Raw genomic sequence first — 18,278 nt, forward strand, 5'->3', positions numbered from 1 at the left:
CAAATATTTAAAAGATTGTCAGAGTCGGAACTTTTCTAAGATGGCAAACATAATATAATTTCTAATCTGAAGTCCACCAATTTTCTTTATGTATATTTATCCTGCGTAATTATATGAGATCATAAGAACAAGAAGCCATACAATCCAATGTTCTGCATTCTAAATCAAACACAATTGATCTGTGTCATAGTTCTATTTGCCTCCCCTATCACCATATCTTGTTAGCCTTATTCAATAACAGAATTCAAACAAAGTGGCATTTTCTCTCATTACCATTACTACAAGTCTGCAAAAATTGAGAAAGGTGCAAATTTTACTATGTTTCTTCTTTCTCCAGAACAGGCAATTACTTTTTTCTTCTTCGATCTATCTCACCGATAGCTGAATAAATGAGTTACTGAAAAACTCAAATTATCTTCAAAGATCATGAAAATAACAACTCTTAGACCAGTCACTGAACAATTCACTCTCAGAAGCAAGTTTATTAATAAAATGCTACAGCTAGGAGGGAGATACACAAAGGTTAAAATGTAAAAGAAATAAGAACTGAATCCTGTATACATACCATTTCAGATTTTCCATCTTCAGTTTCAATCAAGTGAAAGTGTGCCATTAAAGCCTCTGAGTTTAATGAATGTCTCGGCTCTTTTTTGACAGTTGCAGTGTTCACAAGCGAATCTAGTGCTGTATTAGTTGTACAGATTTGGTTAGGACAATCTGTAGATTCTGAGGAGACCTAGAAGACATTGGATTTAATTAATATCAAGTTTTTAAACACCTATTCATGAGTTTCACATAACCAAATCCACAAATGCCAGTAAACTGCTAGTATGTTCTTCTGTAGAGAAATTTTATAACATGGATTCTGTTGCAGAAATAATATCAAAACTGTTAGCACTTAACAGGTTGGGACTTTACTCATTGGAGTTTAGATGAATGAGAGATGACCTCTTTGAAACACACAGGATTCTTAATGGGCTTGACAGGGTGAATGCTGAGAGGTTGTTTCCCCTCATGAGAAAGTCTAGGATCAGAAGGCATTGTCTCAAAATAAAGGGGTGCCAATTTAAGACTAAGATGAGGAGAAATTTCTTTTCATAGAGAAGTGTGTCTTTGGAACTCTATGCCACAAAGACCTGTGAGGGCGGAGTATTTGTGCATATTAGATAGGCTGAGATAGATAGGTTCACGATCAGTAGGGGAATCAAGGGCTATGGAGAAAGGCCAGGAATGTCGGATCAGTCATGATCCTAATGAATGGCAGAGCAGGATCGAGGGGCCATATGGCCTACTCCTGTTCTTATTGTGTTACGGTCACTCACTGTTATTAATACAAAAAAATGGAAAGCAAATTCTTGTAATTGCACAAGCAGTAAACTAATATCAAGAAATTGCAGAACTGACTAGTATCGTGTTAAAATGATTCAACACATGTTGAATGTACTTGCTCCTTAGAAATCCAAACTTTCCAGAAAAGTTGACAAGTATATTTTGTAAATTGCACATTAAATTTTGATTATTGCCAAATTACTTGGTTGGCATGGAGAATAAAATTTTAATGCGGAGTACTCAGGGGAAGTCTTTTCCCTCAGACTGGTGAGAACGTGAATGTAACAATTTGGAGCAGGAGAAAGCCTTCACATCTACTCTGCTATCAAGAAGATCAAAGGTGATCAAACTTTATTTTAAATGCACCTACTTGCCTGCCCCTTAACCAATGCCAATCAAAGTTCTGTTTCAAATTGAATGCACTCAAAGATCCAGCCACTAAAAATGTGACAAATAAAACTTGATGCAGTTTTGAAGAAGGGAGGAGATCTCTTACTTTCATAGAATGTCACTAGTTCCAGATAAGCCATGAAAGGAAGCAGCCTCTCATCTACTCTGTCAAGCTTCTCTGCATCTCAGAAGTTTCAATAAGAATGTGGAGCAGAGTTAACAGGAAATGATTCAGGTGAAGAGCATAGCTTTTTTATTCATTCATTGGATGAGGCCAGCATTTATTTCCCTTACCCTAACTGTCCGGAGGGCAATTAAAAGTCAACCACATTGCTGTGGATCTGGAGTCACATGTAGGCCAGACCAGGTAAGGATGGCAGTTTCCTTCCATAAAGGACATCAGTGAACCAGATGGGCTTTTCCAATAATCAATATGGATTCAGGGTCATCATTAGATGCTTAATTCCAGAGTTCATTTTTAAATCTGAATTCAAATTCCACCATCTGTGATTCGAACCAGAACATTACTTAAGTCTCTGGATTAACAGTCCAGTGATAAAACCACTAGACAATTGCCTCCCCCTTAAACATATTTAAGGGCATGCTTGATAAATACATCAGAGAGGAAGATTTGCTGATAAGGTGAGAAGAGAATGAAACCCAACTTTGATAATCACTAACAGAGATCAGTGGAGCCACACGGCCTTTCTCAGGTGATTTAGATAGTAGAGATCTCATTTTCACTTCGTATATAAACCATCTCTGGAGATTCTATTGTGGTATTCCCTAGTGCCTTCTGTGGAAACTCAACAGGCAATCTAGCAATAGCAATTATTGCAAATTGTCTCAATGAGAGCTGACCACAGGTAGAGGTAGGAAATCCCACATCCTGAAATTCCCGAGCCAATGATAGAGTCAGAAGCTTCTGACATAGAAAAGACATTTCAGCACATCAATAAAGGAAAAAACATTGACACACGAGATATTCTCATTCAGAAGCTAGGAGGGAATTATGTCCAAAAAACTAAACATTACGTCAACAATTTCTCCTCTTAACAATTGCCTGACAATTCTCTCTCCTCGGCCGACCCAATTTTTGACTCAGTTGAGTAATTATTTTGGATACAATTTATTAAGCGCAAAATGAGTCAATCCATGTTACAATTCAGCAAATAATTGATATAAGCACATTACAGTCAGTAAACTACATTTGAAAAGTGTGAACATTTCTGAGCAATTACAACACACAAGCAAGATGCTAACAGGAGGAAACATCTTTAAAGAATCTCAATCACAAGGGATAAAGTAAAGAATAAATTAATAGGTTTGAAGGCAGACAAGTCGCCAAGATGGTCTGCATCTAATAGCTTTACAAGAAATGGCTGCAGAGATAGCTGATGGAATCGGTTGAAATATTCCAGAACTCACAGGATTCTGATATGATTCCAGTGGACTGGATAACTGTGAACATGATACCCCTGTTCAAGAAGAGGAGACAGAAAGCAAGAGTGTGTAGGCCAGTTGGTGTAATATCTGTCATTGGGAAGTGACAGAGTCCATTATTAAGCATTTAGAAAAAAACATTGAACACAATCAGAGTCAATATGGTTTCATGAAAAGGAAATCATATTTGACAAACTTGCTAACGTACTTTGAGGACATAACAAGTAGTTGATAATTGGGATTAGAAACTCAGAATCATTATGATACAGGAGGTGTGGCACTGGAAAAGCAGGAGAGTCAATGTTTCGGGCATAAGCCCTTCCTGATGAACAGCTTCTGCCCAAAAATGTTGACTCTCCTGTTCTTTGGATGCTGCCTGACCTGCTGTGCTTTTCCAGCGCCACACTTGCGACACTGACTCTCCAGCATCTGCAGTCTTCACTTCCTCCTATGGTATAGGAGGCGGCCATTTGGGCTGTCTGCCTGCACCAGTTCAGTCACCAAGTAGATGTAGCGTATTTCCAGAAGTCATTCAACAAGGTTCCCACATTAAAAGGTTATGACACAAGACAGGAGTTCACAGTATTGAGGGGGTAATGCTTAGTGTGAGGATTAGTTAAAACACAGAAGACAGAGTCAGGATCAATGAATCTTTTTTGCATCTTGGAGAGTCTTGACTAGTGGAATGCCACAAAGATTCAATCCTAGGCTATGTGGCTCAGTGGTTATAACTGCAGCCTCACAGCGCCAGGGACCTGGGTTTGATTCAGCCTTGGATGACTGTCTGTGTGGAGTTTGCACATTCTCCCCATGTCTGCATGGGTTTCCTCTAGGTGCTCTGGTTTCCTCCCATAATCCAAAGATGTACAGGTCAGGCAGACTATTATTTAAACTAAGAGATTCCAATAAAATGCACCATAGCAGCAAGTAATTAAGGTGACAAATGAAATTTTGGCCTTTATTGCTCGGGGATTGAAATTTAAAAAACAGGGAATGTATAGGGTGCTGGTGAGGTTGTATCTGGATTAAGTGTAGCATTTTGGTCCCCATATTTTTAAAAAGAAAACCATTTACTGGCATTGAAGGCTGTTCAATAGGCCGATTCCTGGTTTGTAGGAGTTGACTTATCAAAAGCAGCTGAACAGGTTAGGCATTTATTTATTAAAGTTCAGAAGAATGAAGGGTCATCTTTTTGAAACTTACAAGGTTGTGAGAGGGATTGACAAGCGAGGTGTTGACAAAATGTCTCCCCTAGTTGGGGTGGTCCTAAACTGGGGGACAGTTACAAAACTAGGGATTTAAAACAGAATTGTGCAAGAACTTCTTCTCCCAGACTGTAATGAATGCTAAAGAGAATTGTGAAGGCTAGATCACTGCAAGTATTTAAATAATATATTGATTTTTTTAAAATATAAAATCAGGGAGTTCAAGCTTGTAATGCAATGGCACAAAAGAGTTGTTGAGGGCAGATCAGTCATGATCTTGTTGAATGATGGGGTGTAGGTTTGAGGGTCTTTTCTCTCCTCCCTTCAGGCTCTCTGCTTGTATTCCTGATGAAGGGCTTTTGCCCGAAACGTTGATTTTATTGCTCCTTGGATGCTGCCTGAACTGCTGTGCTCTTCCAGTACCACTAATCCAGAATCTGGTTTCCAGCATCTGCAGTCATTGTTTTTATCCTGTAGGTTTGAGAGGCTGATTGGCCTACTCCTACCTCTATTTCAGTCAAGTTTGACAAGGGATAAATGTTGGTCAGGACATGCTTTTCTTAAATAATGCCACCGGTTCTTTTTAACCAGGTAAACATACTGGAGCATCAACATCTCATCATAAAGGCAGCATTTACAATGAATCATTCCTTCAGTATTTGGAGGTGCCGGTGTTAGACTGGGGTGTACAAAGTTAAAAATCACAAAACATCAGGTTATAGTCCAACAGGTTTATTTGGAAGCACTAACTTTTGGAACGCTGCTCCTTCATCAGGTGGTTGATCAGGTGATCTTACACTCCACAACCACCTGATGAAGGAGCAGCACAATCATTAGAACAGACAGTTTCATATTTCACCAATACAAATGACAAAAATCCAAAACTAAATGTACTGTAGATTGTTCATTTAGGTTATTCACTCAATTTCTACAGTAGGATTTGAACCAAAGTGTTCTGATAGAGAATGCAGGCTATCCCCACCAGGGTCAAAATGACACTTGCGTGTAAGTCAAGTTATGCTATTAGCATGGTTTAATATTTCAGTATGTTATAAATAGTGCTTCTGAAAGTAACTTTGTCAAAACTAGTGTCTAAATTCAAAGAACAGCAAAGAATTTATTACGATGAATAAAATAGGTTTGTGCTTATGAAATTTCTGTATAATGAATTTGTATAACGAATCCAAGTATTGAAAAGATTAATCAGTTTTACTAATAACATTTAACAGAACATAAATATGCAAAAATTAAGGGACACAAGAATGTGCAACACAAACTTTTCCAACAAGAACTATTTCTTAGAAAAGCAAAAAGGTAATTTGAAATTCATATGAGGAAATTACACAGAAAATATTTGGCTTGACATATTCTGTACAGCCCTCTTTGTGGATCTGACTTGGCTATACAGTGCAAAGCTAATTCATTAGTGATCTGTTCATTCTCCATTACCTCTCCCATTACCTCATCCCCACTCCCCAAAACTTCATATTCACCAACTAAGGAATTGGGAGTATGCCAGTATTTAAACAGTTTGGTAACAAGTCAAATATCCTGCAATTAATTTTGCTTTCAAAGGTTAGTATATACACAACAGGAAATACTCTGTCATAATTAGCACCCGGCATCTCGTTAGATGGCTTTGTCAAGCTCATATGGAAATATATTAATCTAATATTGCTGAAGTGCCACCAGTTCAAATGCCACATTTCCATTTGACAACTGCAAACCTCCTTTAATCTGCTGGCAAAACAGTGAATCCTTGTGATCCACTCCTTCCATGTCTGAATGAGGAGCACTCAAATAAAGCAATCAAACTAGTGGAAATAAATTTCACAAGATAATTTATTGCAATGCATGTACTGATCATTTCACAGTATTATTTTGAACACAATTTTATAATATTATTGAAAACTATATAAAAACGTTGGTGAAGTCACAGGTAGACAGGATAGTGAAGAAGGCATTTGGTACGCATGCCATTATTGGTCAGTGCATTGAGTGTAGGAGTTGGGAGGTCATGTTGAGACTGTACAGGATGTTGTAAAAGAGGTAAAAACAATGACTGCAGATGCTGGAAACCAGATTCTGGATTAGTGATGCTGGAAGAGCACAGCAGTTCAGGCAGCATCCGAGGAGCTTCAGCAAAATCGACGTTTCGGGCAAAAGCCCTTCATCAGGAATCAGGATGTTGTACAGGATGTTGGTTAGGCCACATTTGGATTACTGCCAATTCTGGTCTCCCTGCTATAAGAAAGATGTTGTTAAACTTATGGGGATGCAGAAAAGATCTACAAGGATTCAGCTGGGATTGAAGGGTTTGAGCAATAAGGGAAAGGCTGATTAGGCGGAGGTTATTTTCCCTGGAGTGTTGGAAGTTGAGGTTTATAAAATCACGAGGGTGACAGATAGAGTGAATAGTCAAGGTCTTTTTTCCCAGGGTAGGGGAGTCCAAAACTGGAGGGCATAGGTTTAAGGTGAGAGGGAAAAGATTTCAAGGAACCTAAGGAGTAACTTCTTTCATACAGAGGGTGGCGCGTGTATGGAATGAGCTATCAAAAGAAATGGTGGAGGGTGGTACAATTACAACATTTAAAAGGCATATGAATGGGTACATGAATAGAAAGGGTTTAAAGGGATATGGACCAAATGCTGGCAGGTGGGACTAGATTAACTTCGGTTATCTGGTTGGCATGGATGAGTTGAACCGAAGGATGTGTTTCTGTGCTCTATGATTCGATAACTGGGGAGGCCATCAAAACAGGAACAAAATAGGTTTGTATGAAAAACTTCTGGGCAAGGCTATGTTATGTTGTGACAACGAGCCATCATTCTCAGAAGGAGTTGAGGAATTCAAAGTACATTATAGGCATGCTGAAGATGACATGACTTGAATCTAGAAGTTTAAAATAAGTTGTAGCAGCTCCTTCTATCACTTGAGGTTAAGATCAGTGAGCTCTACAATCATCCAGACCAAATGGAGGAGGTTCAGTGGACGTGTGCCATTTTTGGTGAAGATCTGTGAAACGTGGGTTGCTTGTGTGTTGCAAACTGCTGAAGACAGGCTACATCCGAGAAAGGGAGGAGCTGAAATTAGTCATAAAAAGGAAGACAAAGTTTTGAAGGACTAGATATTTCTTGACCAACCTCTGAAGCAGGTGGAGGCTTGAACCTGGGTCTTCTGGCTCAGAGGCAGGGACACTACCATTGCTGCAGTGACTGAATTTAATAACCTACAGATGGTTGGACTGAGCAGCAAATTCACACGGTGTGATTTATAGTTTATAATGACTTTCAATTCACATCCAACTTCTGTTGAATGAGTTATAAAAGTAAAGCAGGTCATCTAAGATCATATTTATAGAGTCATAGAGATGTACAGCATGGTAACAGACCCTTCGGTCCAACCCGTCCATGCCGACCAGATATCCCAACCCAATCTAGTCCCACCTGCCAGCACCTGGCCCATATCCCTCCAAACCCTTCCTATTCAGATACCCATTCAAATGCCTTTCAAATGTTGCAATTGTACCAGCCTCCACCACTTCCTCTGGTAGCTCATTCCATACCCGTACTGCCCTCTGTGTGAATTGGCTCTTGCACAGCAAACATTTATGTTTTAAATTATGGTGTTTTATGGCTTCATTTTGTTTTAGTAATGATGTTGGATTTCAGATCTTTTGTTGAAAAAAGGATAGTAGTCACGAGAGAGTCGATAATAGTATGCACAGATCTAGAAATCCATCCAATGACAGTCAACCTCCAAGACCGAACAAACAGTTAAGTTTCACCAAAGCATATTCTGATATGGTGGATGGGGGATGGGGGGGGCTACAAAAATAAGAGAAAAGTCAGAGAAAATGCACAAAAATGACCAAAAGAACAGGTGTTAAAGAGACAGCAAGAGCAAGAGGCAACAGACTAATCTGATTCCCTACACATATATTCACGCACGTGCATGCGCGCGCGCGCACACACACACACACAAAACTAAACCTTTCACTACACAGTCATGTTTTTTATTTAAACCCCTGCCTTGCCTACATGCACTGTTTTAGCTGCTGTTCCAGCTGGAGTTTAGCAGACAGTGAGCCATGGAGATTAGCTTGAGATTACATGGGGCACCGTATTATTTTCAGTCATAGAATTGTGGTTGAATTCTCGTAAATTTTTGAATATAATTTAAAGAGAAAATAAAACGTTTGAAGTATTCGTGACCTTAAATATTCACTCATTTCTTTCTCTATAGAACCATATTATTTGCTTTACATGCAGATAATTTGTTTTCCTTCGAAGAAATAATTTTTTTGCTAAACCGTTACTTACATTTTACATAGTTCGGACTTCTGCGCTACGTGTTGCCATTAATGTTAAATGCAAGATGTCAACAAACCTCTTCTTCAACTCCAGACTTCTGAGTGCAGCCTGGCTTTCCACCTTTTAGAAGTTGAAGACGTTGGCTCAGTTGCTCCACAAGGCATTCTCTGTTTTCAATTTCTGTAAATTGAAATACCCTCTTACTTTTAATGCTGACAATAATTGGTTTGGGCAGGAGGCTAGTGTCCTCCATCTTCTCCACTGTCACCACCTGTCAAAGCAAAAGAAATGCCAGAATTGTTTATTGTAGAAACTGTTATACAAACAGTTAGGTGATATCATATGCGACATTCTAGTATCAAGTACCTCACCTCCTGTTGCAAGTACTATTATTGGTATTACAGCAACTGTGCACTTGCTATACATAATCTGGGTTCTGTGCTTATAGATTATAAAATCTTACATCAGTGTAAATTATTAGTGTTGTTAATGAACTTCAAGACATAGAACCCAGTATATGTCACATGGACTAACATATATAGATGCACTCAGACCATATCATACTGGCAGTAGAGTTTGATCAAGGGAACCATTGTGGTGCTCATAATTGGGGGCCGAATCCATGGGAATAGATTATTAAAAAGATTCAAAAGGTGATAGCTGCCGTGGTGATGGAGAGATTATTTCTTTTTATTGTCACTCAGGTTCAGAGCTTAAGGGCACATCTAATAACCAAAAATGAGGCAAAGCAAACTCAATATGGAGTGTGAATAGTTGAGCGTACATTCTCTTTCTTCTTTTTGGATTGATTCTGCTTAATTCAAAAACCAGCAGTTTTTCCAAGAGGCACATGACAACTCCAATCTGGCCAGGAGGGAGTACTGCCAAACACAATACTCGGCTGTTGGTCAATTCCACCATTTCTTTTATGGCAACAGGTTAAAGATGGATAAAAGAAACCTCCAGCTGATCACCATTCATCATCCTCCCTCAGCTGATGAATCAGTGCTCCTTCATGTTGAATTACTCTCAAATCATAGAGAAAGTGACAGAAGGTGTCATCAACTGGTGTTATCAAGCAGCACTTGTTTAGTAGTAACCTGCTCAACGATGTTCAGTAGAGTTCCACCAGGACCGTTCAACTCCTGGCCTCTTTACTGCCTTGGTTCAGACAGGAACAAAACAGGTGAATTCCCCAGGTGATGGGCAAGTGACTGCTCGACATCAAACTCAGATTTGGTAGTGTGGAATCAAACCTAGCAAAACTGGATTCCTCCTGGTAACCAGGGACAAAACTCCACTGGTTGGAGCCATATCTAGCACAAAGTATGATTGTTGTGGCTGTTGGAGATCAGTCATCTCAGCTCCAGGACATCTCTGCAGGAGTTCCTCAGGGTAGTGACCTAGGCCCAACCATCTCCAACTGCTTCAGTGAACTCCCCTTCACGATAAAGCTTAGAAGTGGGGACATTCCCTGATAAATGCACAATGCTCAGTATCATTCACGATTCCTCAGAAACTGAAGCAGCCCATGCCCAAATGCAGCAAGACCTGGACAATATTCAGACTTGGGCTGAAAAGTGACAAGTAATATTCCTGCAACACAAATGACAGGCAATGACCACCCCTAATAAGAAGCAGAGACAATCTAACCATTGCCCTTAACGTTCTAAGGTATCACTGAATATCCCACTAACAACTTCCTGAGGGTTAGTATTGGTTAGAAAGTAAATTAGATTAGCCTTATAAAAACAGTGGCTACAAGAAGAGGTCAGAGGCTAGGAACACTGCAGTGAGTAACTCACTTCTTGACTCCCCAAAGCCTGTCCACCATCTACAAAAGGTACAGGTCAAGAGTGTGACGAAATTTTTACTTGGATGAGTGCAGCTCCAAAAACACTCTAGAAGCCTGACACCATCCAGGAGAAAGCATCCCACTTGATTGGTACCACATTCACAAACATCTATTCCCTCCATCACCAACATTCTGCAGCAGTGTGCACCATCTACATTATATACTGTAGAGTTCAAAGTTTCTTAGTCAGCACTTTCCAAACCCATGACCACTTCCATCTAGAAGGACAAGGGCAGCAGATACATGGGAACACCACCACCTGCAAGTTCCCCTCCAAGCCACTCACCATCCTGACTTGGAAATATATTGCCATTCCTTCACTACTGCTGGGTCAAAATCCTGGAATTCCCTCCTTAATGGCACTGTGGGTGTGTCGACAGCACAAGGAACTGTGGTGGTTCAAGGCAGCAGCTCACCGCAACTTCTCAAGGATAACTCGGAATGAGCAATAAGTGCTGACACAGCCAGAGATGCCCATGTCCCACAAGTGAATAAAAATGGCACTGATCAATTCATTACAATCAATTCCATCAGCGTCAATAAATCTAAAGAACCTCTCCTTCCATGGGATTACTTTGGAACCATGGTTCAAGGTCATAACTGATATTTTCCATGTTCCAGAATATGATTACATTCTGGTGAAAAACCACCTCACCAAATTTCCTTACTAATTCGACAGCTGACTGCCAAATTCAGCATGTTTGCTGTTCCTCGATACATTGTCTCTCACTCCGGTTTGCGGTCAATTAGTGCACCCTTTCAAAACATCTGCAAGGAACAGATTATCCAATATATGACCTCTCACCACTCTCAGTCTAACAGTCTCTCAAAATACATTTATAACTATAAATTCTATGATAGTACACAGTAAAGCAACTTGCCAAGGTATTTTTTTTCAGATGGCTGTATTAAATCTGTGCGCTACTCTTGAAGATAAAGGAGTAACTTCCTGCTTGGACGATAGATGCACACAGAATTTCCTCTCCCACTCTCACCACCCAACCACATGTGCATGATGATTGTTGGAAAAGAGGTAGAAAATGGTACAAAAACATGATCAACAAGTTATCCCAATTTGAAGAAGCAAAAGGTAGCATGGGTTTGAGCATGAGCACATGGCTTCTTGGAAAATTGCTGTCCTTGTGTCCAGGCTCTGATATATGCTGCTGCATTGATCAATGGCTAAGTCCTGCAAAGAAATAGGCAACACACCCAAACGGCATATCTTCAATCACCTATCACACAGGAAGATGGATCAGATGCAGAGAGAGATAGTGCCAGATGACAACCACGCATCTATGTCAAATGACACACCTCAGTTTGTGACAGCAAATAGCATATAACAGGATGTGCTAAGCCAAGTTGTGAAAATTGTACATGGTCTAGATCTGATCTTGTTATACATCCAAAACATAATCTTAATGTGTAGCAATTCTATATTATCGATATGCATTCTTATGTGTGTTTTGGAAAAGGATACCTGTTATAGAGTGAGAGGGTTTTACAGCATGGTAACAGACCCTTAAACCAGTCAATGCCAAATATAATCCCAAACTAAATTTGTCCCATCTGCCTGTGCATGGCCCACGGCCCTCCATACAGCTCTTATTCATGTATTTATCCAAATGTCTTTTAAATGGTATAACTGTACCCACATCCACCAATTCCACCAGAAGTTCATTCCACACACTAACCACTATGTTAAAAAAAATTGCCCCTCATATCTGTTTTAAATCTCTCTCCTCTCACCTTAAAAATATGCCCCCTCGTCTTGAAATCTCCCATCCTAGGTAAGGACAGGTCCCATTAACCTTATCTATAACCCTTCATTTTATAAACCTCGATAAAAGTCACCCCTCAACCTCCTACACTATAGCGAAAAAAGTCCCAGCCTATCCAACCTTTTAAAAAGGGAAAGAGGGTGGAAGGGTTGTTTTATTATTGGATAGATCCCAGACTATTTAGACAGGATACCTTTAAGATAGTAAACTACCACACATTGTAACTATCAAGGCATCCATCTCTGTAACCAGCATGATTATTGATATTGCAGTTACTGTAAATTTGCTCTATGTAATCAGAAAGCACAGAACACAGACCATGTAAAACAGTGTAAACAAGATGTGTTGTTAATAAACCTCAAGACATTGAACTCCACAAGAACCCAGTCTTGACAGAATATTGTACATTAGTTAGTATATATACCATATTACTCAGACCATATCAAACTGGCAGGTGTGTTTTTACCCAGGAAACTACATCAGAAATGGCAGCATTGCACTGTCCATCGAAGGACAGCATGCAATGAATTTACTGCCAAGAGAAAAAACAACCAATAAGAAGCTATACTTTGTTCCACCATTCTCTAACTGCCTGAAATAATCTTCATACACTTCCATCAAACAAACCCTCCTTCACAAGCAACTTTAAAAGGGAGTGGTGGAAGAGGAGGAAGGAAAGCAACAAAATATTTTGGCCTAACCCTAACTCTCACAAAGCACTGGAGTTACTTCAAAACAAGGTCAGAAGGAAATCACGTTTCTTTGTTATTTATCAAAATGCATCTCTGTTGTACACTCTGCTCAGATCGGTATGCAAATAACAAAGTAAAAATAAGACAGATTTGTAACTGATACTGGATGAGAGTTCATGTTAGGCATTGTATAACTCCAAAACAGGTTCCCTGGACTACAAAGCACGCAAACACTCCTGCTAGTGCTGCATCATGATAAGATGGTTCATTTCAGTGGGCCATCTCGGCCACACTCACTCCAGAATGACAGCCTTAATATCTTTACAGAAAATGAGAGAAAACAAAATGACTTTTTCAAACAATAGTTCTTGGCAACAAGGCAGACACAGGCAGTTTTCTATATTAATCTGTATTCAGGAATTAAAAAAAAACATTTATTTAATAATGCATTTTAAATGGAAATATTTGCACATTTCTTGGACAATGCAGCTTTAAATTCAACACGAGGTAATTCAACCCAGAATAGGAAAAGCATCTTGAACTGCAACACAGGACTAGAGTCCAATACCTCTTGGAGCGGAATGATCACATAACAGTTATCTTCCTCTTTGCTGGCAAAGCAGATGTAGTTTTCTGAAATATACAACTTCCCTGCAGTGTGGCATTGGTTATATGGCGTCCACAGGAAACAGTGCACTATCTTGATCAGCTTTTCTGCCCGCGAAAGTCTAAAACAAGCCCGGAAATATTCATTCTGCACCCTAGCTTCAAGATCTCTGCAGCAAAATGAACAGAAAACAAAGTTGCACAGCAGTTTAATTAGAGTAGAAGGTTTAGTTTTCAATTACAAGTTATATACCAACACTAGCATTTCATTTTTAAAAACTTGCAAATCAATATTTTCAGTTACTAGTACAATTTTTAACCACACACAAAATCATGAGCCCAGAAAAAATGATGATAGGCAACTCAACTGCAGAAGACAAACTGATAATAGGAAACTGTTGCTAACTGGTGTACACATGCATATTCCCAGCAGGGGACGCTATGCAAGCCATTGAGGGACATCCTAAACAAAATGCTTTGCCTCCCAAGTGTTGTGACCTTGATGGCACCATATCCCCCCCACATCTTTCAATCCAAGTCAATTAGATCTTTCTATTCTAAGCAATGTGAAGACAGAATGATTCAGCCCAGCAAGTTCATCAAGATTTCCAAACATAACAACTGAAAGAAAAAGAGTTTTGTAATTATGCAGCATCCAGTTTAAGTGCCGTGAAACCTGTAAATCAAAAATAAAGGGCTAGAACTTATTATCTTCCAAGTAAGACTAGATCAGCCAGATATCCCAGCATTGGGTGCATCTCCTAAAAGAGTTTGTTCCTTTTAACTATTTCATCTGGGATGAATATCGGAAATTTTCACCCCAATCCAATTCATCTCCCACTCCTTCCAAATGCAGAGAACACAGTTGCTCCAATGTCCACCTCCATGACTCTTCAGACTGCAGTCACTCCCAGCAACACTGCTCTAGCTGTGGTCAACTTCCATTGTGGATCAGAGGATTGGGGCTTGCTCTAAACTGCAGCACGGAATTTAAAATGGCAAGTAATCGTCTTCTGAGCTACTAGGGACCAAGCCCTCACACTTCAAGAGAGCACTGGTAATTCCTAGAGGGAATGCTACACTAAAGCCGCCAAGTGTCTGATGGCCCCAAGATCCTCAGACAACACCTTTCAATCTATGACCACTTCCAACTAAGAGGACAAAGGGTAGCAGATACATGGCTGTTAAACTTGAAAGGATTCAGAAAAGATCTATAAAGCATGTTGCTGGGGTTGAAGGGCTGGAACTAAAGGGCAAAGCTAAATAGACTGGAACTATTTTCCCTGGAGCATCAGAGGCTGAGGAGTTTGCCGTATAGATGTTTATAAAATAATTAGAGCTATGGATAGGGTGAGTAGCCAAGGTCTGATCCCCAGAGTAAGGGAGTCCAAAACTAGAGGGCATAGGTTTAAGGTGAGAGGGGAAGATTTATAACGGACAACATTTTCACACAGAGGCTGGTGTCAGTATGGAAGGGGAAGCTGGTACAATTACTGGGTATATGAATAGGAAGAGTTTAGAGGGATATGGGCCAAATGCTGGCAAATGGGACTAGATTAATTTAGGATACCTGGTCGGCATGGATGAGTTAGGCTGTAGTTCCGCACAATACAATTCTATAACTCTGAATATTTGGAAAGCTCAGCTTTTGAGAAATGGAAAGCCACAGAAAGGCTCTCCCTGTAGGGTACAACCACACAAGCATTCAGTCCCAGGGATACAAAATGGTTTCTACAAACACTAATAGAGATCCCCATTTCAGAGAAACAATTTTAGTCCACCATTGCCACCTCACATTGACATGTGTCCTGTGATTTAAGTCATCAACTGGGGACAATGACAGCTGTCTCACTTTGAAACTATGAATACTTGCAAAATGCAAGACTCAGGTTGCATCTGTTACAAGTCACTGTGACTGCCAACAGGTTCTTTCTTACAGATGTCTGCTTCTACAGGTTTCATTTTACATCACGACTCTTACAGCTAGCACAATTAATAGAAGCAGAACAGCCAAAGGATCTCGAATGTCAAAGCACTTTGACTAGCTGGTGAAAAGGGGACACCAAGAAAAATGGATGTAGTTTGCTCAGGTAAAAAAAAAAACTGGAAATAATAAACTCCAAATAGCTGCACAGGCAGATAATGTTAACTTCAAAAAAAATCTGTGTGGCCAGTTTTTCAAAAAAGGTTTGTTCATGGGATATGGATATCACTGGCTCGGCCAGCATTTACTGCCTATCCCCAATTGTCCAGAAGAAATAAGGGTAAACCACGTTGCTGTGGGTCTGGTGTCACATGTAGGCCAGACCAGGCAAGAGTGGAAGATTTCCTTCCCTAAAGAACATTAACGAACCAGATTGGTTTTTACACAATTGACAGGACAGTTGGTTCTGCTATAATACGTGTTTTTTTCAAAGTGAATTGGCTTTAACGTGATTGGAGAATCTAGATCATTATTTGTAGAATGCAAACTTTCCTTACCTGCATTGGCTATAGTGCGATTCTGGTCCCTTTACTTTAAATGGCGCTGTGATTGCGTGATTTTCTTATAACAGAGATTGCCCAAGAATGGAACTATCGTGTTACATTAGAATTGTCTGTAGTTACATGGTCACTATCAAGCTAGAATTTCATCAAATTCAAATTTCACTGTCTGTCACAGTGGGATTCAAATCCATGTCCCAGAGCCCATTAGCCTGGAGTTTAGGATTAACAGACCAGCGACATTACCAATACACTAGCATCTCCTCTCAAAAGGAAAGCACTAGATTAATGCAGTATTTAAAATATTGCATGAGAACATCAATTGACTGTCTCTTTTTGTGCTGGAAATAATTTTCAAGTCAATAATTCAGAACATATGCAAACTAATTTGAGCAACAAGAAAAATGATCGAAAATCAAGTTGCAAAACCAGAAGGAAGCACGGCAAATGGTTAAAATAGATATACATTAAATGACAGAAATAAAATACACACAAGGCTATTTTGAGAACTTAGCCACTTTGCAAAAAAAAAGGTGAAATTTTCCTTTATGTTCCTTACTTCTTTGTGATTTGTGTAGGTTCTTGTAGAGGAGGATCCAGTTCAAATGCTTCATTGTCCAGCAACCTTCGAATAGTCACATCTGCCAATAGCTCCATAAGCCTGAAAGTTTCATCAATGTTGAGAAACATGGAGAAATCACGTTCCTTACTTTGTGTAGTTACTCGAACTATTCCTGTGATAAGGGTATTTGAAGTCCTTTCCAGTCTTTTCACATCAGCCCAGGGGATAATAAGTTTCACTGAAACATACAAATGCAATATTTAGGGATGTAGGGTACAAGCTAGCTTTAAGCAAGAAAGTTATAAATTTACATTGGTAATTGCTGGTGCATTTTACAAGCGATGTATTTGCCTAATAATATTTTATTACTTAAAGCCTCAACCTCTGCCATGTGATTAACACAGACTTATTTCACTCAAAAGGAATACATTTCTTGCAGAGAACTTTGTAACCAGCCTGCAGAATTTGCAGTACACTTTCAGAGCATCAGACCATTAAGCCTCATATGCTGTTCACCTACAAAAAAATGCAGAGCTTAAAAAATGCAGAGCTCGAAACATTGAAGTATAATTTTCTATTCAATCAATCATTCCTTTTAAAAAGAAAACAGCAGCTCCCTATTGACCAGCTTATTCATTACCCTCTGTAAACATCCACTCATCTAAAATGCTGCACCTCTAACCTCACCAAGTCAAACTAACATTGCCACGTCCTTCATTGGTCAGAGTATACTAGAAGCTCCAAGTTAATCTGTCAACCTTATTTAAATATTCCATGTTCACTTCCCCTCCTGACTGAATAATCTCACCCAGAAATCCTGACCCAGAGCACTCCATTCCTTTGACTGCAGCCTCTTGTAGATTTCCTCAACTTTCACTAGTCATGTTGACATGCCTTCACAGCCACCAGAGTTCCATCCTCTTTCCTAAAAACCTCCTACTCCTTAAAAGCACTTCTTTGACCAAAGTTTAGGACACCACTCTGATGAGTGAGATAGAGTGTTACACAAATGTATGTCAGTCAATCTTTTGTTTGCCATTTATATAAAATGATTTGGAGGAGAATATAGAAGGCACGGTTAGTAACATTGCTGACAACATCAAACTTGGTGGCACAGTAGATAGTGAAATAGGTTTTCTAAGATTACAAAGGGAAAAATAGCAGATGGAGATTAATCTGAATAAATGTAAGGTATTGCATTTTGGTACAACAAACAAGGATAGGAGTTACCCAATTAATGCTACGGCCTTGGGTAGTGTTGTAGAACAGAGGGATCTGGGGTGTAGGTACAGAATTCCTTGAAGTTTACATCGTATATATACACCGGGTGATTAAAAAGGCATTTAGCACGCTTGCCTTCATTACTCAGAGCTTTGAGTATAGGAGTTGGGAAGTCATGCTGAGATTGTACAAGATATTGGTGAGGACTCTTCTAGAATGCTGTGTCCAGTTCTGGTCACCCAGTTTTAGGATGGATATTATTAAGCTGGAGACAGTTCAGAAGAGACTTACCAGGATGTCGCTGAGTATGGAAGACTTGGGTTGCAAGGAAAGCTGGATAGGCTGGGACATTTTTTTTTACTGGAGTGGAGGAGGTAGAGAGGCAACTGTAAAAAA

The 18,278-nt window shown here is 39.6% G+C and overlaps 1 protein-coding gene across 4 annotated transcripts in view; it reads right to left on the reverse strand.

Moving 5' to 3' along the window:
- Nucleotides 1-18,278, reverse strand: part of LOC122551052 (TBC1 domain family member 8-like) — a 97,437-nt gene that overhangs the window by 28,922 nt on the left and 50,237 nt on the right. For all 4 annotated transcript variants that reach the window (XM_087988094.1, XM_087988092.1, XM_043692695.2 and 1 more), the window contains exons 5-8: nt 16,659-16,899; nt 13,578-13,785; nt 8,758-8,952; nt 566-736 (exon numbers count right to left, since the gene is read on the reverse strand). In XM_087988094.1, coding sequence (XP_087844220.1) covers nt 566-736; nt 8,758-8,952; nt 13,578-13,785; nt 16,659-16,899 — 815 coding nt within the window. The remainder of the gene's footprint in view (nt 1-565; nt 737-8,757; nt 8,953-13,577; nt 13,786-16,658; nt 16,900-18,278) is intronic.

This window comes from Chiloscyllium plagiosum, unplaced genomic scaffold (assembly GCF_037043375.1).
Source record: "Chiloscyllium plagiosum isolate Xiang-an unplaced genomic scaffold, Cpla_swu_hap1 HiC_scaffold_6, whole genome shotgun sequence".
Taxonomy (NCBI): domain Eukaryota; kingdom Metazoa; phylum Chordata; class Chondrichthyes; order Orectolobiformes; family Hemiscylliidae; genus Chiloscyllium; species Chiloscyllium plagiosum.